The 25,641-nt window shown below is 42.7% G+C and overlaps 1 protein-coding gene across 2 annotated transcripts in view; it reads left to right on the top strand.

Moving 5' to 3' along the window:
• The window catches only part of ME3 (malic enzyme 3), a 254,281-nt gene that overhangs the window by 117,754 nt on the left and 110,886 nt on the right, over window positions 1-25,641 (top strand). For both annotated transcript variants that reach the window (XM_073612948.1, XM_073612949.1), the window contains exons 5-6: window positions 11,202-11,277; window positions 20,968-21,129. In XM_073612948.1, the coding sequence (XP_073469049.1) occupies window positions 11,202-11,277; window positions 20,968-21,129 (238 nt within the window). The remainder of the gene's footprint in view (window positions 1-11,201; window positions 11,278-20,967; window positions 21,130-25,641) is intronic.

The raw sequence follows: 25,641 nt of genomic DNA, 5'->3' as shown, positions 1-25,641 counted from the left end.
TATGTCCGCACGCTCTGACCGTCTCCCGCGGTATGTCCGCACGCTCTGACCGTCCCCCGCGGTATGTCCGCACGCTCTGACCACCCCCCCGCGGTATGTCCGCACGCTCTGACCACCCCCCCGCGGTATGTCCGCACGCTCTGACCGCCCCCCGCGGTATGTCCGCACGCTCTGACCGCCCCCCGCAGTATTTCCTCACGCTCTGACCGCCCCCCCCCCCGCGGTATGTCCTCACGCTCTGACCGCCCCCCCGCGGTATGTCCGCACGCTCTGACTGCCCCCCCCCCCCCGCGGTACGTCCGCACGCTCTGACCGCCCCCCCCCGCGGTACGTCCGCACGCTCTGACCGCCCCGCCCCCCCGCGGTATGTCCGTACGCTCTGACTGCCCCCCCTGCGGTATGTCCGTACGCTCTGACCGCCCCGCCCCCCCGCGGTATGTCCGTACGCTCTGACTGCCCCCCCTACGGTATGTCCGTACGCTCTGACTGCCCCCCCGCGGCATGTCCGCACGCTCTGACCGCCCCCCCGCGGCATGTCCGCACGCTCTGACCGCCCCCCCGCGGCATGTCCGCACGCTCTGACCGCCCCCCCGCGGCATGTCCGCACGCTCTGACCGCCCCCCCGCGGCATGTCCGCACGCTCTGACCGCCCCCCCGCGGCATGTCCGCACGCTCTGACCGCCCCCCCGCGGCATGTCCGCACGCTCTGACCGCCCCCCCGCGGCATGTCCGCACGCTCTGACCGCCCCCCCCGCGGCATGTCCGCACGCTCTGACCGCCCCCCCGCGGCATGTCCGCACGCTCTGACCGCCCCCCCCGCGGCATGTCCGCACGCTCTGACCGCCCCCCCCGCGGCATGTCCGCACGCTCTGACCGCCCCCCCCGCGGCATGTCCGCACGCTCTGACCGCCCCCGCGCGGCATGTCCGCCCGCTCTGACCGCCCCTCCGCGGTATGTCCGCCCGCTCTGACCGCCTCCCGCGGTATGTCCGCCCGCTCTGACCGCCCAAAGCCTGATGAGGAGCATGGTATGCTCGTAACTGTACAGTAGCATCAAACTGTCTTGTTTTGAAAGAACAATCAGTGATAAAAGAATATTTTGCATTGGAGAACGTGTCCCGTCATTTTTTATATATAAAAGATCATGGACTTGGAAGCATGACATTATTATAACTCAATCACAATGAAGTAGTATCGACGTCATTAATGCCTCTTAAAGAATGACTTTCTTTCATTTCTCCTATAAACCAGATGTCCTCTCGAAAAGAGGAAAAACCATTGGAACTAGGACAGGATGGGAACACAACTTTCACACTTCCCACCCCTGCTTTTGGGCAATCAACATTAACACATTTCATGGTGATTGGAGTAAGGTGTGAATATCAATGCTGAGTATCTTCCTGACACTCATTGGAACCAAAGAAGTGGCACGGAGAAGCTATGAAATGTCTTCAACACTTCAGAGCACTACAATACAGTACTGCAAAAGTCCAGTTGAATAAGACCAATCACTATTAGATATACTTCCTTACATTGGCACAGAGGAACCTCCTGTCTCCTATAAATACTGGCAGGACCCTCTCTACACTTGCACCAAGTATTATGACTAAACAGATGACCATTGATATCTGACTTCACTATTATGGCAAGGTTGGAAGAATCTGTTACTGCAGCTTACGATTCTCAGCAAAATGTGAGAGATGTGAGTGGTTAACACCCATCCTTGTTGCTACTAATTTATATTATGCTAAGGAGGCGTGTGTTTTTCTCTAAGCCCCCTTTTAATACAATTTTTATTTTTTGCAAATACTGTACATACCCTTTAAGTCTGTCCAACCCATTTTCCTATAAATCCATCAATGAATAAACCGCTGCTTTTTCTCATGCGCAACTCATCCCCTTCTGAGTTTGTTTAGATAAAATGTAATCCCATCCAAATATTATTTTAGCAACAAGTCAGAGAGGGGGTACGTACAGATTGGCAAACTAAAGTTTTGTAAAGAACGGTTGTCCTCAAAAAGGGGAAAAAATATTTTCTCTGTACGTTTGCTAAGCGGAAAACTATGAGAACTATCTTTGACCTTCATAATTGCCATGTTTTGCTGGGGACTCAGAAAAATCTCTCCTCTTCGTATAGTAACCCACACAAAGGTCATGTCTGAAAGGAATTTTAGAGCAATAAACTTGTGTGCTGTTCCAGGAATCCATTATCAATTTAATAAGGGTTTTTAAAGCTGGACTCAGGGATAAACAAATATTGTCTAAATACGAGATGCATGTGTATTCTTGACTCTTGGTGTGCTGTGTGTATTTCTTCCAGATCTGTGCAGTAATCCAGTCTGAGACTTTACCTCTGTGCAGGAACTTCCCGTAATAAAGACCGCTCACTGCTGCTCTCTCTTCTTGTGCAGGGTGACTGGTCTTGTCTCCACCCACTCCTGTAGTTTACTGCAGGGAGCCTGTGGTGGATGGGGTTTACTGGGCCCCTCCCACAGCTCTGCTCTATGCACAGGCTATGTAATGTACAATGAAGATGCCACTGCTACTTTATATGGTAATATTTGGGTTTGCTAAGGTATTTGATTCACACAAAGTGAAATTATACCCTTTGTGGCTGTTGGGTAATAGATTTAAATGAGGGTTTCTGTGCCCAGAGATAAGCTTTAAGGGGATTTCTCTGCATAGGGGATCCCATGATTGCCACAATCATGGTTCATATAACATTTTGGGTGTTTGCTTTTTTTTTTCACTATTGAACACAATCCATTTTTTGTGGCATTTATGTGATAGTCCTTTATATTGATTATTTGATTGCTTTATTGCCTTTACACTTAGGGCTTGTTCATAATGGGGTCATCTTCTGTGGTTTTTTGGACAATTGGTAGGTAGTTTACCCCTTGCGAAATATCTTGGTACCCAGTTCTACTGGGCAAAATGTCCCCAGTTTACACTTTGCAGGGGGGGCGGGCTTAACAGTATCTGCAATGTTCAGACTGCTTCTACCTATTCTTTAAAAATGTATATTGTAGGGATGAAGGCAGTGTAAACAAAGCTGGCTTGGTTCCAAATGGTGGCAATAACGTTGATGGTCTCTATTGGAAACCCATATGACAGGTTGACCACACTGGAGCACAGTTGGGGTACATGGACAGTTTTGTCACCCCATTAAAGGAAGCGCCTGAACAATGACCTTCATAGCCATATAATCCCTTATTAATTTTTTATTTTATTATTTGAGTAATTATAGTAGTTATTTGGGTAATGCATCAGGAAAAGTACATTTCAAAACCGTGTAAGGGTCAATAGTAAGCTTAGCACAGTGTATGGTCACCAAAAACATGGAGTAACGTGATAATTCCAAAGATGTGTCATGAAATGGTCTATAGAAGACAAAAAGATCCAGACAAATGCACTGCAAAGCAAACCACTATATTGTGTAAAATCAAAATGACAGGCTAGTACAGACCTAGTGGGGGAAAGGATCAACTTAATGGATCTGAACATCCAGAGTCACTTATATAAACTTCAGTCAGCTGTTCCTAATTATCAAGTACTGCAAAAACAAGGAACAGATAGGTAGATTTACTAAAACTGGTGCACTCAGAATCTAGTGCAACTGTGCATGGTAGCCAATCAGCTTCTAACTTCAGCTTTTTCAATTAAACTTTGACTATAAAACCTGGAAGCTGATTGGTTTCTATGTAGAGTTGCACCAGATTTTGCACTCTTTGGTTTTAGTAAATAACCCCCTGAGGGCGCACCAACCTAGCACATTACCTTTGTGATAGCTTTATTGTGTGAAAAAAAAAGACTGATGTGTACTCACAAGCGCCATCGGCAATAAGGCACATCAAAGTCCATGTGTACTTCCTCCTAGATTATAAGACCTAATTAGCAAGGCCCTCTAATTCTTCCTGTATTTGTATTGTAACTGTAGCTGTCTGCCCTCATGTTGTAAAGTGCTGCGCAAACTGTTGGTGCTATATAAATCATTTATAATAATAATAATATTTGACGCAGCCTGTTCACCTAGACAAGTCCTAAAACCTGAGAAGACCATCCAAGCGGCTGACACGTTTCAAGGGGGGATCCTCTCTTCCTCAAAGGTTGGCTCTGAGTAAGAGGCGATCCCACCTCGAAATGTGTCAGCCGTTTGTACGGTCTTCTCACATTTTGGGACTTGTCTAGCTGACCAGGCTGTTTCAAGTACACATGGACTTTGATGTTTCTTATTGCCGATGTCGTTTGTGAGTAAACATCTGTCTTTTTTACACAATAATACATTATTGGATCTTCTAAAGGGTATAGATCGGGGGTCTCAAACTGGTGGCCCTCCAGCTGTTGTGAAACTACAAGTCCCATCATGCCTCTGCCTGTGGGGAGTCATGCTGTTAACTGTAAGCCTTGCAATGCCTCATGGGACTTGTAGTTTCGCAACAGCTGGAGGGCCACCAGTTTGAGACCCCTTGTCTTTGGTCAGTACACTTCTCTTAAGCACAGGAGATTGATTTTGTCGCGTTTCCTAATTAGCAAGTGTTCGGTACATATTCTTGGAGCACTGAGCCGGCATAAATGAGACTCCGGCTCCAGCACTCCACACACGCAGAAGAGACCAAATCGGCATCAACGGCCTCAATCCCAATACACATCAACACTACCATATATTGCAGTGAACCAGGAGCGACGCCACAACAACTACTAACAAAGATATGCAAAATCACTGACCTATGAATCATACTGCAACATATACTGTATGTGTGCATAATCTAAAAAAAGGAAAAAAAAGGGGTCAGCACAGGAACCATATGAGAATTAAAATTGTGGGCACTCCTTGTCGCGCTAAAGATATATAGCAGGCTGTATCAAGTACGGGGAGAGATCAAACCGCAAAAAAATAAAATGAGCAATACCACAAGTGATTCCAAAACATGAAACATAATAAACAAATAACTAAATAAATTGGTCTACTTGTTACCTAATGGTGTTTGATTAATGCACATACTGTACATGGCATCATATAACAACGAAGGTAAATTTTTCTAAAAACACAATTCTGATGTATCATGAAGTTATCAATGTTTATTTTTAGGTTTATAGAGGAAAAAGAGAAATCTAGCTGGTGTTTTAATAAAAGCTGCAGAATAAAAAAAAAAAATATCTTTCGAAATTGCGTTAACTTAAAGCTGATAAAAGATTTTAGTAATCGAGTTTACATTCATTTTAAACAGAATTTCAAAAAACCGTGTGAACATCTGGGACAAATTTGGCACCGTCTCCTGGGTTCAATAGTTCTATGATGATAAGCTCGTTTTTTTTAATCTTCCCAGAAACAGTTGCCTAAAAGGTCCGGAATTTCTGATTTCATTTTAATTATGGCATATATTTCTTGGCTTCCTTCTCTTCCCCTCTTAGCCGTGATGATATGAATGGTGGAACTGATCATCTTCATTTGATCTGGTATTAAAGAGAGCCGTTTTCTTCCCATTACATAATTTTTCTCTTCTGTCTTCGAAAAGCAACACTCCACCATGGAGAGGGCCTGCTTAGGAGGCAACTCCATTCTGACTCTTTCTTCTTCCCCCCACAATGCCTTTGTGCAGACAGTATTCTCGCTTATTGAGAGCCTATAAAATATCTTCATTGATGCCAAAAAAGCACTTTAGATCTTTAAAAGGGATTCACAGGAACAGCCTTTGTGCTCCTTACAACAAGCAAATTGCTGCATTTAGAGACAAAGTCGGATTTGAAAATGCTTCAAGATATAACGTTCTCATTATGAAATGCTGTCTGGATTTTCATTTTTGTAGCACTGTTAATCACAGAGGGGAGCTTTATCCAGCTTACAGTGTCTTTCATCAAGCTTGCCTTTGGCAGATCTGAAAAGACAACTTCTAAGTAAACAGTGGCAGAGCTGCAGCTGCCTATAGTTCTATTTTATATTAAAGCTAAATGCCAGGCAGATATAAGCACAGTTAAAGTGTAATAAACCCCCCCTATAATTTTTTAGCCAAGGAAGCTGCCATCTTTGCCTCTGTTAAATCTACAACTGCCATGATGCTGCACAACATGTGATCAGTTATGACACCAGCCATTGGATGGTTTGACAGTTTGGTTAAGAGCACAACCAATGGGAGTGTTACAATTCCGGCACATGCCGGAAATTAAACTGTTTTATGGATGGGTTTACTTTCGCTTTAAGTACTATCTATAAAACTTTTTTAAAAATTTTTATCTATTATTACATTTTCAGGACAAGCTTTGGGGGTGTTCCCATTTTCTAGCGCCACGCAGAACCAAGAACGCTTGTCCTAAAAATGTAACTTTGTGCAAAAAAAAAAGTATCATGGACACTACTTAAAGATGAATTCCAGATATCGATATTTTATACGTGGTTACTGTACATTGGTCCAGCTTGGACTAATGTAACTATTGTTCACCATACCTGGCCAATGCCTTTGGAAGCTGGAAATCACTGAAGTAGATACACCGCTACTCCAGTGATCTCCACTTGCTTCTGGGTCCTGAGCCGAGTGGCTGTCCTGCTGCTTACTGAGCACAGGAGGTCAGTCGTTTGGCATGGGTGTTATTCAGGGAATGCTTTAAATTTTCTGAATGAAGGTCCTTTGACTGGATGAGGTGGAGAGTGTGATGTCACCGCTCCATCTCATTCAATCAAAGAATGCTTTACATTGTGTTTAAATGTGCTGCACTACAAATCCTATACCATATAAATAAACATTATAGTGAATACTGAATACACTTTATGGTGACTAATATCCAGTGCTCAAGTGAGAATTATAATTATACATAAAACACCGTAAATAAATATTTCCTCTGTAAAGTTTTTGTGAGATCACTCCATGTCAAATCCACATGATGATGTGTCAAATCATCAAAGCAATGTCCCATATTTGGGTGGGTGCAGTGTGGTGCAGCGGCAACAACACACACTCAGTCCAGATGCAATTGAAAGAACTATTATTGAAGTCAAAGAAAAATAGTTTACAACAAGCCCAGCAGAAGGAGGCCAAACCGGGATCACTCATAGACATAGGCGTGTGCATGGGGTGTGCCTGAGCACACCCTAATCACCCCATGCAGTGCCCATTCCCCATGCTTCCTGTCTCCCCCCTGGAGTGCTGCCAGCTTCCCTCCTCTAAGAAACAGGGAGGGGGCTTTTAAATATTTCATTAACCCGCCTTTCTTTTCTGAATGAACAGAGTGAGTGATCTGTACCGATCACTCCTGTATTAACTGAAGCATAGTAAACTATGTTTCCTGCAGGCTGCAGAGAAAGGGACTGGGGAATCTCTGTCCTCAGTTTCTTTCTCTGTCTCAAAAGTGAAACATCAGGGGTCTGTTTAGACCCTTGATATTTCACCAAAGCCCCACAGGGTGTCTAAACAAATTTTTAAAAAATGAATAAATATTGTTGTAAAAAATAATAAAAATAAATAACTACTGACATTGTCCACTGCCCTACTGACACCAGTCTTTGCTCTACTGAAACTGTCCACTGCTCTGCTGATGTACCCAGATATGTGCTTGTGCTCTGGGGCGCACACCCTAATACAATAGACTGTGCACACGAATGCTCATAGATGATTGCAGAGTGTAGCCTAGCAGGCCTCAGCCGATCTGACAGCGTCTGTCTTGAGGGGCGGAATGTGGCCTGGCCGGGCTGTGCCCAAGTGGGGAGGTTTCCAGGAAGAGTAGCGGGTCCCTATGCTTTCCCTACTAACCTGGAACCATTCCCTGCCATAAATACTGTCCGTGACCGATGGGTGACCTGTCCCCACACTAGCCACATGTTGAAAGCATGCCAAACCCAGGAGTCAGGGTCCTAAATAGACTCTGCCTGACCGAAGGATGGCTGTCAGTATCACTTAGGCTCCCAGCATCCAACTGGAGTGTTGCGCCAGTGACCCAGAAAACCATAGAGCAGGGATATGCAATTAGCGGACCTCCAGCTGTTGCAAAACTACAAGTCCCATCATGCCTCTGCCTCTGGGTGTCATGCTTGTGGCTGTCAGAGTCTTGATATGCCTCATGGGACTTGTAGTTCTGCAACAGCTGGAGGTCCGCTAATTGCATATCCCTGCCATAGAGGAACCATGTTCCTCCTGACTTCATCTCCCTCTGCACTGCGGCTGAGGTCGAGCGCCACCTGCAGTGCAGAAAATAGACTGCACCTGCCTACACACAGTGCCAGTGTAAATTCCCATCAGTGAATGTAATCCATCCGGTGAAGTCACACCATCACAACGCAACAGGTATCCACTTGCCAGAGATTAGTGACCCCCATCATAAACAGCATGTACTATATGGTACACAAGTGTCCTCTGAGAATCCACCGCCTTGTATCCAAGCTTTTGCCACTCATTATGACTCATTAAACTAATGCATGCATTCTCGGAGGTTAACTTTTGAATCCTCGATCATTTAATCATTTATACTGTTCTATATACATAGTTACATTGGTCCATCGGACCAATAACTACTGTATGTTTCAGATATCCATACCTGTAGTTCATTTTTCATTCTTCTTTTTTTCTTTTTTTTTTTTTGGAGAGCTCCGTTTTTGGTGGTACCATCCTTGCTTGGTTATTTTTTATCCTGGCGAGGGTGATGTAGCCTCATGTACCAAAGTTGATCAATCAATCTTCTTGGGTACAACCAACCTGCCGGATTTTACATGCGTTTATGGCTAGCGGCTATAACAAGTACTCTGTTCTCCTGATGGGGACAGCTCCTTCCCCCCTGCTGGAAGAACTGAGTGACTTTCTTTCCTCCATTCGCTCCATCTGTGGCCTGACGTAAATATTATAAACAGTATAAATTGTATTTTGAATGCAGCTAGTGTAAGTACATGAATCTGTTTTATATCAGCCCTTTTTTATTCCCCTGTATAGACTGGGAGAGGGAGGGACAACCCTAGGAGCCAAAAAAAAAGGAACATCCCAACAGAATGACAAGGCAGTGGGATGACTTATCAGTATCTTGCTGCTTCTTCACTGCCCAATCTCAGGTTGGGGGCAGAGAGCTGACCAACATGTATTGCCAAACTACTGTATGTTTAGTGTCTAGCAGAGCTGTGTAAATCTCAAGACTGATCCTACTCTTCAAGGATCCCCTGGTGGCACTCTTGGCTCCTCCCTCCCGCTGAGTGCCCCCATACACACAGTGCTGCTTGGCCCCGCCCCCTGCTTCCTCATCACTGAATTTGACTGACCGCAGCAGAAACCAATGGCACATTCGAGCGCATGTTACGAAATTCTTCCCACGTGTGTGCAGATGCACCACACAGTTGCAGTGATCTGTGTATGCGCTGAATCTTGTGTGTACCCTAAGTAACACACTGCCTTCTTAGATAGGTGTGAAGTAGCCATACCTTGAGCCAGCAGAGCCCAGCCTAGGCAGGAAAGCAGGAATTGCAGCACCGGAGCAATTTAACAAGTATAATAAAATATTTTCCCATTTTTGTAGACTGGAGCAGTCAGGAACAAAATAAGGTAAAGGTTGCTATAATGAGTTAAGTTCCACTTTAAGGCATTTTAATATTTGCATGACAAGACCTCCAAAGAAAAGTATTGGGACACCTGCCTTTACACACACATGAACTTTAATGGCATCCCAGTCTTAGTCCGTAGGGTTCAATATTGAGTTGGCCCACCATTTGCAGCTTCAACTCTTCTGGGAAGTCTGTCCACAAGGTTTAGGAGTGTGTCTATGGGAATGTTTGACCATTCTTCCAGAAGCACATTTGTGAGGTCAGGCACTAATGTTGGACAAGAAGGCATAGCTTGCAGTCTCCACTCTAATTCATTCCAAAGGTGTTCTATCGGGTTGAGGCCAGTCAAGTTCCTCCACCCCAAACTTGCTCATCCATGTCTTTATGGACCCTGCTTTGTGCACTGGTGCTCAGTCATGTTTGAACAATGAAGGGGCCATCCCCAAACTGTTCCTACAAAGTTGGGAGCGTGAAATTGTCCAAAATGTCTTGGCATGCTGACGCCTTGAGAGTTCCCTTCACTGGAACTAAGGGGCCAAGCCCAACCATTGAAAAACAACCCCATACTATAATCCCCCCCTCCACCAAATGATTTGGACCAGTGCACAAAGCAAGGTCCATAAAGACATGGATGAGTGAGTTTGGGTTGGAGGAACTTGACTGGCCTGCACAGAGCCCTGACCTCAACCCGATAGGACACCTTTGGGATGAATTAGAGCGGAGACTGCGAGCCAAGCCTTTTCGTCCAACATCAGTGCCTGACCTCACAAATGCACTTCTGGAAGAAAGGTCAAACATTCCTATAGACTGGGATGCCATTAAAGTTCATGTGCGTGTAAAGGCAGGCGTCACAATACTTTTGGTAATATAGTATATGTATGTATAGCACCCTGCCGGCCCCTCCCAGCAACCATGATCTGCTTGCATTTAATAGAAAAGGACAGAGACCAAGCGATGATATCAATGGGTATAAAATAAAAAAAGTAATAAAAACAGGAAGGTTTTATTAAAAAAAAAAATGTGAACATGCTGATGATGAGGGGGAGGAAGGAACCAGGGAAGACCAAATATAAGTGGATTATACTTCATCTTTAATCATTACTTTAACATCAGAAGTTTCTCAAATGTTAGACAGACGTTGAAAAGCTTTTGAAAAGCATTTCCATTCATTTCTGTTACAGATGTCAAAGTGTCCCCAGACAAAACTTTACAAAGCAATGTCTGCGTCTTCTAAATCGGAACACAGTGATACGATGCAAGCACAAAAATGTCTGCTAAAATATTCACATATTTGCAGAAATTTGCAAAGCATATGGAAAGTGTTAGATGCTTCCTGTACACTTACCAAACACCTGCTATGATAGCCATGTGAACTGGCCCTTACAATGTACAATGGTAATATGGCAGTCCAAATGGCTTTAGTGGAATATTGGTATGTATTCGATTAATAACATGATAATTGGATTATATATTTAGAACCACATGGTTTGACTCTTTCCCTAGCGTTTGTATTAAGGAGATGGTTACCAGTGTTTCTATAAATTCTTTGGTAGTTTCATATTTTCTTTTAAAGTTTATTGACCTGCTACTATCTGAACCTTATGATGTTGGATGAAATTAAAATAAACATCAGGAAGAAGATAAATATATGAAGGCACTAATAGATTTTTTTATTTTTTCTTCTTTTTCAGAGGTCTTTTTATAACGATCCATGATAGGGGTCACATTGCAACCATGCTGAACTCTTGGCCAAGGGATGACATAAAGGTAAGATAATCCTTTGTATGATAGCCACTGACTGTCCACTTAAAGTGTGCAATGGTGGTCGGTAGGTGTAGTGCATATTACCACGGCCCAGATGCAGCAAAAATTATACAGTAATGCTCTTTTGGTAAGCAGTACCACTACATAATGTATTCAAGTGAATGGGGACGTGCTGCAATTGCACGCTGAAAGCCTGGCTCTGGGTTGTGGCATAGTATTTCAATGGAAAATCCCTATTAGGCTGGAAAAAAAACAGGCATGCTACTCGTTTTCTAATAGTGGATCCACAGCAGATCCCTGGTAGAGGATCCACATGTGGCCATATGTGTAAACAAATCCTAAGAGTCCCAACGTCACCTCTTTCTTTTCTGATCTGCATGTATGTGTTCTGAGTCTCAAATTATTATGTCAGGCAACTAGCATTTTCAGGTGGTTGGAAATGACGCCTTTGTATTTTTTGTATTTCTTTCAGTGTAGGATTCCTGTGACTTGGTGAACTAGTGATCATTTTTAATTCCTGCACTCTTTGTAGGTCTGGTTGGACACACACCATGGACATTATGGACTGGCAGCTGTAGGGGATCTGGTCTACACTAGCCACCAGTTTACAATACATGCCTAAGGCTAATTCCAGATTGGCATGTTTGTTAGTCACAATGCCGGTATTGCTTTACACCAGCTACCATGTATGAAAGGTCTTTAATGAAATAACCACTAGCTTGGAAGGTCTTCATATATTAGACACCAACTTAGGGTGCCTTCGGTGCAGCTATTCACAATGTTTGTAGATCTTCATTATTCTAGATACCTTGTTGCTACTCCAGCATATGCTAGCCATTAAGTAGGGAGATTGCCATCACACTATCCACCAACTAGAAATTTGTTTGTACACTAGCTATCACTTAGAAGACCTAGGTCCATGTTCGGAGGCCTTCAGAACATTGGCCAGCAAGTTGGATGATCCCTTATATATAAGCCAGATGATTGTTAGGTCTTTAGCACACTATCCACCAGGTTACAGAGCTGGTTGAGATTTGGGGGTGTTTTGTACTCTGGCCAGCTGGTTGAGATTTGGGGGTGTGATGTACTCTGGCCAGCTGGTTGAGATTTGGGGGTGTGATGAACTCTGGCCAGCTGGTTGAGATTTGGGGGCGTGATGTACTCTGGCCAGAAGGTTGAGATTTGAGGATCTGATATACTCTGGCTAGCTTGTTGAGATTTCGTGGCATGATGTACTTTGGCTAGCTGGTTGAGATTTGAGAATCTGATGTACTCTGGCCAGCTGGTTAAGATTTGGGGACCTGATGTACTCTGGCCAGCTGGTTGAGTTTTGAGGGCGTGATGTACTTTGGCTAGCTGGTTGAGATTTGGGGATCTGATGTAATCTGGCCAGCTGGTTGAGATTTGAGGATCTGATGTACTCTGGCCAGCTGGTTGAGACTTGGGTGCATGATATACTCTGGATAGCTGCTTGAGATATATCTGCTGTACAACCACCAGGTTTTAGTATCTGTTGTGCAATTATCTCAGTTATTGGATGGTTTCCATCTGCTATATACTAGCTGTCAAGCTAGTTGGCCAGATATGGGGGCCCACAAGCTGGATATCACTATAGGGTTTCACTTTATCATGGCCAATGGTCAGCTTCAGACATCTTATATACACAGCCAAGTTGATGCTTCCATGCATGATAGCATCGCTTTGGGATTGTTGTTAGTGTTACTAAACCCAGGACCCTGCATTCACTAAATCTGGTCTCAAACAGTACACAGAACATGTAAATGCAATTATTTTAGTAAATATAAACTGCTAAATACCTTTTTTCATCAGCAGTATATAGCAGTCTTGCAACTTGTATCAGTGTCCAGCCGAGTGCTGGTTGAAGTTTGTAGGAGGAGTTTTCTCCTCTGACTGTTCTGTGAGGCTGCATGATCCCTGACCCTCCGTCTGGACAGTGCTGATTGGCCCTGTGCTGATTACATGCACCTTACCAAAAACAAAAAAACTCTAGCAATACACACCAAACTGAGCAGGTGCTAAGGCCTAAGGATCTGTATTATCAGAAGATGGGTTGGGGACAGTAAAAGAAGGGGAGGATCAACAGCCTTTTTATACAATGCAGAGGGTTAACCCCTTAGGTGTCAGAGTATAACAAGCATGCTTTACTGTATATACACACTGATTTTACTGTTGGTTTAGTAACACTTTAAATATAGCAAGACTGTACACAAAAAGTACACCATAGATATGTACACCACTATTTTCAGATTTTTCTGTTACACACACACACACCCGAACCCTAAACTAAATCTCAATGATCCTGAGACTAAAATATCTTACTTTTCCTCTCTGCTAAGCAATGGGCTTAAATTGTATTAAATATATTTAACTGTAAAAGGCAATGACCAACGGCTAATTGCTTATTTAAAGATTATTATTGCAGGATTATTGAGGATTCTGGCGGTGAGATAGGTTTGTATGAAGGTAGTAGTTGGAGCAATTCACTGTTCTCATACACAAGTGGAATAAAATGGAAAGGCTTTGCATTTTCTGTAAGCCATGAAAATCTTATTTAATGACAGATTAGGTTTTTTGTTTCCAGTGAGCTGCAAGTTTCCCTTTTTAAATAAATCTTCTTTGGTTTGAAAAGCTCTTGTATGTATTTAAAGTATACCTGTCATGAGAGAAGTAGGTCAGCTGCTGTTGCAGACCTCTTCTAAGAATGTTCATTCCCTGGGTGTCATACTAATGCCTAGAATTCAGCACCATCTAAATCACTTAGGGCCTTATGACACCAAGTCCGATGTGGTGTGTTAAAGTACTTTATGTAGTGCATTGACATATACTGCGTTAAGGCAGCCCGTTTGTTTGAAAGGACTGTCAGCACACTACAGTGTACATACAGGAGGTTTTGCAGTGCTTTACCATGTGTTATGGTGTGCTGCAGCATAGGTGCATTGCAAACGTGCTTTAATGTGTACCATTCGAAGAATGGCACCACAGCATGCCATAGTGTAATGTGAACTCATTGGTGTGGATGGGCCCTGACCCAGAATAGGTAAAGAAATAGGTAATTCTGACACTAATATGAAGCATAAGTGTTCCAGGTATGTGCTCAAAAGTCTTTTTTTTTTTTTTATGCAAGCTGCCATAGCTGTCCCCCAAATAAATGCCAAATTAGTTAAAAAAAATAGTAAAAAACTCTCTAAATGCCCAAAATACTAGCCTAAATCCAAGGTCATGTGACACACCAGGTCTCAAGTCTTCTATACTTTTAATAGCAGATAAGAATGGGCCTTCATCAAGTGTCCAAGTTACTGCCAGAGCAACGTGGACACTTCTATAGGCTGTGTAGTGGCATTGCCCTCTAATGCCCCATACACACGAGTGGAATTCCGCTCAAGCTTGGCTTGCATACACACAGTCACACAAAAGTTCTCTGAACTATCAACCATCAAGAACGTCAACACTACAACGAGCCGAGAAAATGAAGTTCAGTGTTTCCGAGCATGCGTGATTTTTGGCACGTCGGAATTGCATACAGATGATCGCATTTTCGGATAGGAACTTTTTCCGACCAAAAAATAGAGAACCCGCTCTCAATCTTTTGCTGGCTGGAATTCCGCCAGCTGAAGTCCGATGGAGCATACACACGGTTGCATTTCCCGACCAAAAGCTCTCATCGGAGTTTTGCTGGCGGCATCTCCAATCGTGTGTACGGGGCATAAGGATTCAGAACACTGCAGCAGTGTGACTATGTCATGAATAGGCAACTGGTTGGCACAGGCTGCAGCACTGGTGCCATTGGTTGTCCCTCTCAGAATTGCCATTGGCAAAAGGAAATGAATAGTAGAATTCTGAGTATAAGAAAAGCTTCAAAAAGTAAAAATAAAACTTTGCAAGAATGATGTGGGAGGTTTTTGCCCAGAGGATTCTTCCACGTTATGCTGGCAGGGACCAGATGAATTTTGATCGGTGTTTGACAATCTCCACTCAACGGAAGTCAAAAGTTTGAGTGGCTTCTGTCAAACTGGATGTGTTAGCATTTTTTTCTCGATCAGCTGGCACCTCTGTCAGAAGACAATGTACTGGCAGGGGGGATTCCTCTATCCAACCCCGGATGAACAGAAAAACAAACAAACCTGTGACCAGCCTTAAAGTGGCTTTCTGTGCGGCTTGCTAGCTACATCCCTCTGGTTACAGGTATTCATCTCCTAAGCCTGCAAATACAGCCGTTTAACGCACACAAGAATCACGAGGGAAGAGCCTGCAGTCCTGCTCCAAAACACTATAACAGGGTCTCCAAACCTTTCAAACAAATGGCCAATTTACTGTCCTTCAGACTTTAGGGGGGCGGTTTGAGAATAAACATGGCTGTAGGTTTGGTGGTCAGCAGGAGGAGTAGTGCCCCATCATTGGTATTAGTGGGAGGAATGATACACCATCATTGATATCAGCAGAAGAAATAGTGCTCCATAGTAGGGATGAGCTCCGGCGTGTTCGCATGGCGCACGTGCCGAGCCCGCCAGGAAGTCGGCACGGGGCAGCGCTAATCACAAGCAGTGAGACATTTCCCGATGTGCGGCTGCAGAGATCGGGAAATGTCTCCCTGCCTGTGATTAGCGCTGCGCCGTGCCGACTTCCTGGCGGGCTCGGCACGTGCGCCATGCGAACACGCCGGAGCTCATCCTTACTCCATAGTAAGTGTCGGTGGTAAGAATTGTGCCTCATATCATTGGGAGGAATAGTGCCCCAAGTGCCAGATAAGGGTTAGCAAAGGGCTTCATGCGACCCTTGAGCGGCAATTTTTGAGACCCCTGCACTATAATATGTGTGGGTAATTTGGATACAAAGGATTGCATAAACTCAGAATAAAAGTAAATATACTTTTACATGCTAACAAAATGACTCCTTAATTAATTGGTTATTGATGTCAACACTTACTACATATTGTAAATACAACCAAGGTTCTTAACGTTCGAAAAGGTTGATAAGGACCATGAAAAAATGTTTATTTTCTTTTTAAATGTTTTTAATATTGACCAGTTTTGACCATTATTGCTTAGTAAGGAATATAATGAAATTGGCTATGTTGTTTGCATTGTTATCCATATACAACACTTGGCTCAACACCTGCGTTAAGTATTCTGAATATACAAAAAGGTGTAAAGAGGCAGGGATGTTCTAATTAGATAGATCTTTCTCAACAGTAAAGGTCCCCACATCTACATGAGTATCAGATATTTCTGGAACTACTTCCAAACATAACTGCGGATATTCTCACATAATATACAGGCAAAGGTTTGATATGTCCATCTGGATTAGACCCTTCCTAGTGGATCAGGTGTTTTTGGGCCATACCCATGCAGCTTGTATTTATGCCCACTCAACAGAGGTCAGTACAGACCCGATGGGTTATGCTCAGGACTGGAAAGTCCATGTAAGGAACCCTTTTGTTGAACTACGACCTCTATTTTGCAAATGGAGGAAATGTTTCAATTTTCATACACAAACTTCTACATATACATCATTATAGCTGCTGTATCCTATATCTGCAGTGTGTGACTGCACAAACGACACTGCTATTAATTTAAAAAAAATCACGTTCATGACCAGAAAGGTATTTGAGTAACTACCTTGAAGCTTATGAAGGGATTGTAATTATAACCTCCTATCTTGCTAATGACAAGGAATGGTTTCCATTTAATTAGATATGTCCTGTATAATAATAATAATAATATGGATTTCTACATATAGGCTATATGAGCCTCAGCATCACATTATCTGCTGCGTGTTGCTCTACAGTGACATACAGTGGGGACGGAAAGTATTCAGACCCCCTTAAATTTTTTCTTTTTTAATAAATCTGCAAAAATGTCAACAATTCTGTGTTTTTCTGTCAATATGGGGTGCTGTGTGTACATTAATGAGGAAAAAAAATGAACTTAAATGATTTTAGCAAATGGCTTGCAATATAACAAAGAGTGAAAAATTTAAGGGGGTCTGAATACTTTCCGTCCCCACTGTAGTTATATATTAGAATATTAGTTTCGCTTGTGATCAGAGGGATGGTTATGAGTAATGCTACATTGCTGCTCATTAACTATCATTTAATTTACATATTGGAACTCCAAGTGGAAGGACAGTAATATCAGAAACTCGCATGAAGGATAACCGAACTCTTTTCAATTAATTTATTCTGATATGTTATTAGACTAACAGAAAATGTCAACTACAGGCATTATTCATGTATGTGAACCACATATCGAGCTGTGTATTTGAAGACACAGATATGATCTTGCTTGATGAACACCCTTTTGATAGTGAGGTCAAGGTGGACTCCAATGATAAGAATCCAATTTCTGGGATAATAAGACAAATAACAATAACCACCAATTAATTGTTTGTATATGGTGGAATAACAACAGCAGTAGTGTATGTTTGATAGCATTATCAAAAATATTTTCCTTACACATTTGGGATCAGTTGCCATTTAAATAGGCAAGTGTCTAATCCTGATGGACACACCAAATATACAGTATGCCTATATATATGTTGCGACAATATTCACAGTTATATAGGTTTAGAAGTAGTTGCAGAAATATCTTTGATACTCATGTAGATGTGAGGACGTTTGCTGTTGTGAAAGATACAGTTGTGAAAAAGCAAGTATGGAAATGGTTCAACTTGCCAGCAACCATGCAAAACCTTAATATCCCTGTACAGTTCTACAAAATAGACAATTCTTTGGCTGTATAAAATTAATTGGTATCCTCTCTGTTTGACAGTAACCAATAACACAAAATAAGAGACAGTTTGACAATCCGTTTTCTCCATTGCCCCTAGACGATGCCAGTAAACACATTATTCATAATAAGAAGAGAAGATTGCTGTTCATGATAGATGACATCATGGAACGGGAATGAGAGGCTCTGAGGACAGTAAAAATCAATGAGCCGTAAACATTTGCATGCATCTCGTTATTCTGTTCCCAAATGTGTACTACAGACAGGCTTGAAAATGTTGAATATTGTAAAAATCTCTTCAGAAACGATATTCTGACACATCAGTATACAGTTCTGAGAAAAATATTGTGAACTCTTAAGAACATTCCTTTTTTTTGCATGAATGGCTTCTAAATTGAGATCTCCAAGACCTAATAATTAAAGACCATCAACATTTTACATTGCCACCTTTTAGGTCAAATCCTCAAAAGAATTCATTGCAATGCTTGATTTCAGCTTACCTCTTTTTCAGGATGTCATTAAGGGTGAACTTTTTCCACCTATGACATCAGTCATTTAACTTCTTTGTGACCAGAGGTCATTGAGGCCTAGAAGCCCCAAGCCAAATTTAGCAGCATGTGCCAGGTAATTTAAAGTGGTAGTAAACTCCCCTCAGTGATTTTTACTTACAGGTAAGCTTACCTGTAATTAAAATGAATATCGCCTCAACGTGCACCATTTAGTTGATATTCACTTGCTTGGCAGCCAGTGATGTCACCGGCACATGCGCTCTGAGCGCCATACTCATGGCGTTCCCTCAGAGCTTCCTGCTGTGGCCATGTACATGAGTGGCGTCATTGCGGCTTTGTCATTCAAGGAAGCAAGACCAGGTGGAGATGGAAACCCTGTCAGTGGGGACCACACGCCACTGGAGGGCTTCATTCTAAGGTACGGTAAGTCTTTCATAATGTGCTAGAATGCATTGCATATGTACTAGCACATTATGTTATTACCTTGCAGTAAGACATTTTTATGTTTGATTTATGTTTGTTTTCTGAAAGTTTACTACCACCGCCAAAGTTTGTCAGCCATGGTTGGTGCTATGAGCACTCCCTTTTCTTATTCATTGGAGGTTTTGTGTTTCAGGATCTCATTGTCTGTTTTTGGGTGCGTCGGGTGGGTCTACCCTCCGTATAATTTTGCCATTCTGTTTCTTGTGCTACTTTGGTGTTTAATGTATAATTTTTGTTTGAGCGGGAAGTATGTGCTTCTGACCTTGATGTTTGTCATTATGCTGATTTGTACCATCTTGATACCTGCTGTTACTGTACCACGCATATGTTCAATAAAGAGCTATCCTGGTGGTTTAAAGTTTACTACCATCTTAACAAGAACTCTATGGCAACTTTGCATACCTAAAATAATCGTTTAACATTTTTAAGGACAGAAAGAAACTCTTAATAGAAACCCTATTCTGTTGTTTGTATTTTCTTTTTCAATTTTTCCATTAATCTAGTGTTTAGGCAGTTTTTACTTAGTTATATTGGTCCAGCTGCTCGATTAGTTTACATTTCATATTGTCCCGTTGCCAATCCTATTGCTGTTGTGCAGGGAGTTGCAAGGATATTTTAGGTAGTTATTCTAGAATTCTTTTCAAATACATTTTAAAATGCATAAATGTTTAAAGGGATGTTTTACTTCAAACCTTTTGTAATATTTGCCTATAACAGGAGTCTCCAAACTTTCTAAACAAAGGGCCAGCCCTTCAGACATTGGGGGCCTGTGGCCAGTGGGAGTAGAAATTGCCCCAGCCTCAGTGGGAGTATACAAGATCTCAGATTTGGCGGTCAATGGGAGTAAGTAAATTACATTGCGCTTGTGGTCAGTAGGAGGAGGAATAGTGCCCCATCGTTTTTGTTAGTGGGAGGAATAGTGACTAATAGTTGTCATTGGAAGGAATAGTGTTCCCAACATTGGTGTCAGTGGGAGGAATGGTGTTCCCACCATTGGTGTCAGTGGGATCAATAGTGTTTCTATCGTTAGTGTCAGTGGGAGAAATAGTGTTCCCACCATTGGTGTCAGTGGGTGCAATAGTGTTCCTATCATTAATGTCAGTGGGAGCAATAGTGTTCCCATCATTGGTGTCAGTGGGAGGAATAGTGCCCCATCATTGGTTTAGTGGGAGGAATAGTGCCCCATCTTTGGCATCGGGGGGGGGGGAATAGTGTCCCAAGGGGTGGATAAAGGCAACCAAAGGGACAGATCCAGCCCACACATTCAATTTAACCCTTTTGATAAATTAGCCTGTAATTTCTGCCTATACCAGGGGCCCCAAAACTTTCTAAAGAAAGGGCCAGCCCTTTAGACGTTAGGGGGGGGCAGACTGTGGCCAGTGCTAGTAGAAAATGCCCCAGCATCTGTGGGAGTAAACAATGTCTCAGATTTGGTGGTCAATGGGAGTGAGTATATTACATTGCGCTTGTGGTCAGTAGGAGGAATAGTGCCCCATAGTTGGTGTCAGTGGGAGAAATAGTATTCCCAACATTGGTGTTAGTGCAATAAATAGTGCCCCATCATTGGTGTCAGTGGGAGGAATAGTGTTCACATTGTTGGTGTCAGTGGGAGGAATAGTGCCCCATCATTAGTGTCAGTGGGAGGAAAAGTGTCCCTTCATTGGTGTCAATGTGAGGAATAGTGTCCCATAATTGGTTTAGTGGGAGGAATAGTGTCCCATCATTGGTGTCAGTGGGGGGAATAGTGCCCCAAGGGCTGAAAAAGGGCAACCAAAGGGCCACATCTAGTCCAGGAGTCATAGTTTGAAGACCACTGTTCTATACTATTGTTACAATGGCCTAAATTCTACTGATTCAGCTATCTTAGAGGGTTATGGCGATGACTTGCATACAAAATCCACTGAACTCCATTCATTGCATTATATCTGAAAACGTTTTTTGTTGTGTATTGACAGGCCATTGTTGTGACTGATGGTGAGCGTATCCTCGGCCTTGGAGACCTGGGAAGTTATGGCATGGGGATCCCCGTAGGCAAATTGGCTCTATATACTGCCTGTGGAGGAGTCCACCCACAGCAGTGTCTCCCTGTATTACTGGATGTTGGCACGGACAATGAGGTAAGCTGCCCGATTACTGTCTCTGCCAGTAATGGGAGTGTTTTATTCCATTTCTGTACAAAAAGAAACTACATAAACAAGGATGCTCTTTTGTTGCCTTACTTGCCAATCTGAATGCATATTTACCATAGGGAACGTCATAGGCTCACCTACTTCCATCCTTTAGTGCAAAGCTCAGTGATTCAGCATCCAATCCAGAGGACAGGGCATTCTCTCATAAGCGTCAGGGCATACCTATGTACCCACTTACAGGCTGGCCGGTGAAGGAAGACCTATATCATGGCACATTATGGTTTTTGCATATCAGTAAAGCGTCGGTTTGTAGTGTTTGGTGGCACAGAATTACTTTTAAAGTAACCCTGTCAGTGTTTGCAAAATTCAAATATGAACCCTTCAGCTTGTAAACAGCTCACAGGTTCTCTGCTTTGGAGACCTCGGTTTATCCCCCATTGGGCACCATCTTGATTTGTACATAGGAGGTGAAGCCTGGCTGTCACCACAGCCCGCATGGCAAAGGCACCTCTGTCCTTCCTGCCACAGTCTTGTGTCACTTCTCTCTACATCAATGACTGGAGGAAGTGGTTAAAGATGAGAAGAGGTCTTAGGTGCTGACTTTCAACATAAAGTCAAAATGTGTCTGTCGTTAGCAGCTCTGTTAATCTGGCTTGGCTGCACATTTCAGGTGAACGGGAAAGATCAAATAAATGTCTGCACTTTCCTTTGGAAAGAAGATTCTTTCACAAAAACCTCAACCTACGAGTATGGATAATATTCACAAATGGGACATCCAAATCGATATATATCATATATCTTTGGTTAGCAGAACTAAGGAATCTTGCACACAGACCCCTAAAAACGAAAGTTTTGCCATATTACCTTTGTCCTATTTGCCCAGAGCATTTTCTCTGTTGCAGGGCATTCTTGCTCCTGTGATGGCAACCACACACCATGGGGAGCATAGAGAAAGGGTAACTCCAGGCTAACTGCTCTATACACATTTTAAGTAATTATGTGAGCCATCTTACCTGCCAAGGAGTCTGTTCCACCGGTGATTCATAAGAACACATCTCCCCCAGGCAGCACAGTCAGGCTATCTCCACCTTTTGGACCACGTTGGATCAATATTTAGGGTGTAACATGGTTCAAATGTTATGTGGCAGACACACTTGTAGTTCTCAATGGAACATGAACGCACTGATCAGCGCACCTGTAGTCCATTGACACTTCTCAAAGTAACGGAAATCAAATATTGTTCGGAACGTTCTTCCCAACACTCTTGCAGAAGTTCCCACAAATTTGCTGCACTTGTAGGTTGCTTTGCTTTCACCCTTCTGTCCAGTTCATCCAAAACCAACTCAATGGGGTGTAAGTCTGAAGACTTAGCTGGACATTCTATGATTTGAAGCCTACAGTCTTGTTCTTTTCTTCTAAGGTAGTCCTGACACGGCCTGGAGGTATGTTGTGGGTCCTTATCTTGCTATAGGATGAACCCCTGACCAACTAGGCCTATTCCAAAGAATATTTCACGGCGCTGCAAAATGCTGTGGTAGTAGTTTTGGCTCAAAGTGCCACTCACTCTGTGAAAGTCGCTGGCCCTGGATCCAGCAACCCCAGACCATTACTCTTTCTCCGCCATATTTGACAATTGGTGTCACACACCAAGAAACCATTCTTTTGCCTACTCAATGGCGTACAAAAACCCTGCGCGGTGAACCGAAGATCTCAAATTTTGATTCATCGGCCCATAAGGCCTTCTGCCAGTCTGCAGTAGTCTATTGGCGGTGCCTCATGGCCCAGGCAAGCCTCTCTTTTTTTTTTCTTATTTTGCCAACTTGGCAATGGCTTTTCCACAGCCACTCAACCTATCAAACCTGGAGTCTTCTCTTCACAGTTGAAACTGAGACTTTCTTATTTCGAAAGCTGTTGCCCTGTGACCCGCCTGTCACGCAGGCTGTTGACTTTCAGAAACTTGTCTTCTGTTGAATTCTGCTGTTGCTTGGGGTCTGCCAGACCTCCTTCTGTCAGAGTTTCATCAAGTTTCAAAGTGTCTTTTGATGGTGCCGGAAGCTGTAATCACTGACACCTTGGCTTTCTTTGCAATTTTCTCGAAAGGAAAGACCTACACTTTTAACCACTAACCGACCAGCCGCCGTCATTGTACTGCGTCCTGCACAAATCGCCGTAGCTGTACATTGGCCCTTTAAACAGCTATAGCAGGTGCACGCGCGCCCGCTGCACGGTGGGGGACCCGATGCCTGTGGCCGGCAGGCAGGATGTCCGCCGGCCAAGTGCGATCGCGGGCAAGAGAGCCAGAATGGGGATGTGGGTGTGTAAACGCACCCATATCCTCATTTTGTCAGAAGAGGCGAGTCTGTTCCTACTAGTTAGGAACAGTGATCTGACTCCTCCTGTAGTCATTCACATCCCCTCACAGTTAAAACACACTCAAGGGAACACATTTAACCCCTAGAGTTAACCCCTTTCCTGCCAGTCACATTTACACATTTATATATTTATATACCTACATATATACACATATACTGAGGGGAAAAAAATTTTTATTTTTTGAGGGGATATTTATTATAGCAAAAAGTAAAAAATATTGCCAAAATATCAAAATTGTCAATCTTTTTTTGTTTATCGTGCAAACAATAAAAACCGCAGAGGTGACCAAATACCACCAAAAGAAAGCTCTATTTATGGGGAAAAAAAGGATGTCCATTTTTGTTTGGGTACAGCGTTGCATGACCACGCAATTGTCAGTTAAAGCGATACAGTGCCGTATCGCAAAAAATGGCCTGGTCATTAAGGGGGCAAATCCGTCCAGGGCTGAAGTGGTTAACGTGCTATAATAGTCTGTATCTCTTCCTTTGTTAATTGCCTGCCCTTTTCTCACCATTTTGAGAGCAATATACGATTTCCTGCAGTACAATACTGTTCAAATATTGCTTAAGAGGTTGTAGTAACACAGTCTGTTTCAACACTGTTTTAATTCAGAGAGAGAGAGCTGGAAGTAATCAACAAATGTTGGGACAAGAGTTGGAGTTGTTAGCATAAACTTGCAAGGCTTAATTTACTTACATTGCAGCAGAACAACTGTGAGTTCTTAACCCTATTCTCTGAAAAAAAGCGTTTTTTGAATAACTCTGAAAATGTACATTATTTTATTATTTTTCAGTTTTTGTTAACCTAAAACATTTTTTTTTTTTGACATCTGGCGGTTTATCGCTTACGTTTTTACCATTTCAGGTTATTCATTGGATTTGAACTGTTTAAATTTCAATAAAAAAAACTGGAAAAATGGGGGTGTTATAAAACTATTGTCCAGTAGTATATATGGTTGTCCCGGTCGTCGTTATTGAACCAGACAGAACAAACTGCCAGGTGATCACTGAAAACAGATCTAATCATCCTCTAAATCCTTATAAAAATATTAATAATACTAATAAGGACAGAATTATCCAACAGCTAACACACACTCAAGTGGTCTGCCACGTTTTTCTACATTACCTTGATTACCTCTAATGATAAGTAGAACCTTTTAAAAAATGTTATTTACCCACTCCTCTGTGTATTTCTTATCCGTATTATTTTTGGATAAACCACTTTAGATTGCAGATGCATAAGCAGAACCTTTTGAGTAGTTTACTGTACCCACCCATCTCTGTATTTCTTTATACATATTATTAGATGATTCTTTGTATAAACCACTTCAGACTATTTACTATAAGCTGTGAATTCCATCACAGTGCAATTTGGTATGATTTGTCTGCAATCGTGAGTCTGAAGTGGTTTATACAAAGAATCATCTAATAATATGTAGAGTTTTGCTCAAAAGTTTGCATACCCGGGCAGAAATTAAAGATATCCAAAGCCTTGAATATGCCAGTCAGTACTGTTCAATCACTTAATAAGAAGTGGAAAATTTGTGAATCTCTTGATACCAAGCTAAGGTCAGGTAGACCAACAACAATTTCAGCCACAACTGCCACAGGAACTGTTCAGGATACAAAGAAAAACCCCACAGGTAACCTCAGGAGAAATACAGGCTGCTCTGTGGTTACCTGTGTTTTTTTTTTTTTTTTTTTATATCCTGGGCAATTCTTCCGCCATTTGTGGCTGCAATCTTTCTTGGTCTGCTTGACCTTGGCTCGGTATCAAAAGAGCCCCGAATTTTCCACTTCTTAATAAGTGATTACACAGTACTGACTGACATATTCAAGGCTTTGGATATCTTTTTAGATCCTTTCCATCTTTGTAAAGTTTCATTACCTTGTTACGCAGGTCTTTTGACTGTTCTTTTCAACCTCCTCATGGCTCAGTGTCTAGCTTGCTTAGTAAATCCATGTGAGAGATAACAAACTCATGGACTATTTATACACAGACACTAATTGTGATTTAAAAAGCCACAAATGTGGGAAATTAACCTTAAATTTGCCATTTTAACCTGTGTGTGCCACCTTCTGTGTCTGTACGAAGGCAAAAGATTCAAGGGTATGTAAACTTTTTATC

Source organism: Aquarana catesbeiana, linkage group LG02 (genome assembly GCF_042186555.1).
Source record: "Aquarana catesbeiana isolate 2022-GZ linkage group LG02, ASM4218655v1, whole genome shotgun sequence".
Classification (NCBI taxonomy): Eukaryota; Metazoa; Chordata; class Amphibia; order Anura; family Ranidae; genus Aquarana; species Aquarana catesbeiana.
The sequence above is the reverse complement of the archived record's forward strand: the minus strand, read 5'-3'. Positions and strand labels throughout refer to the sequence as shown.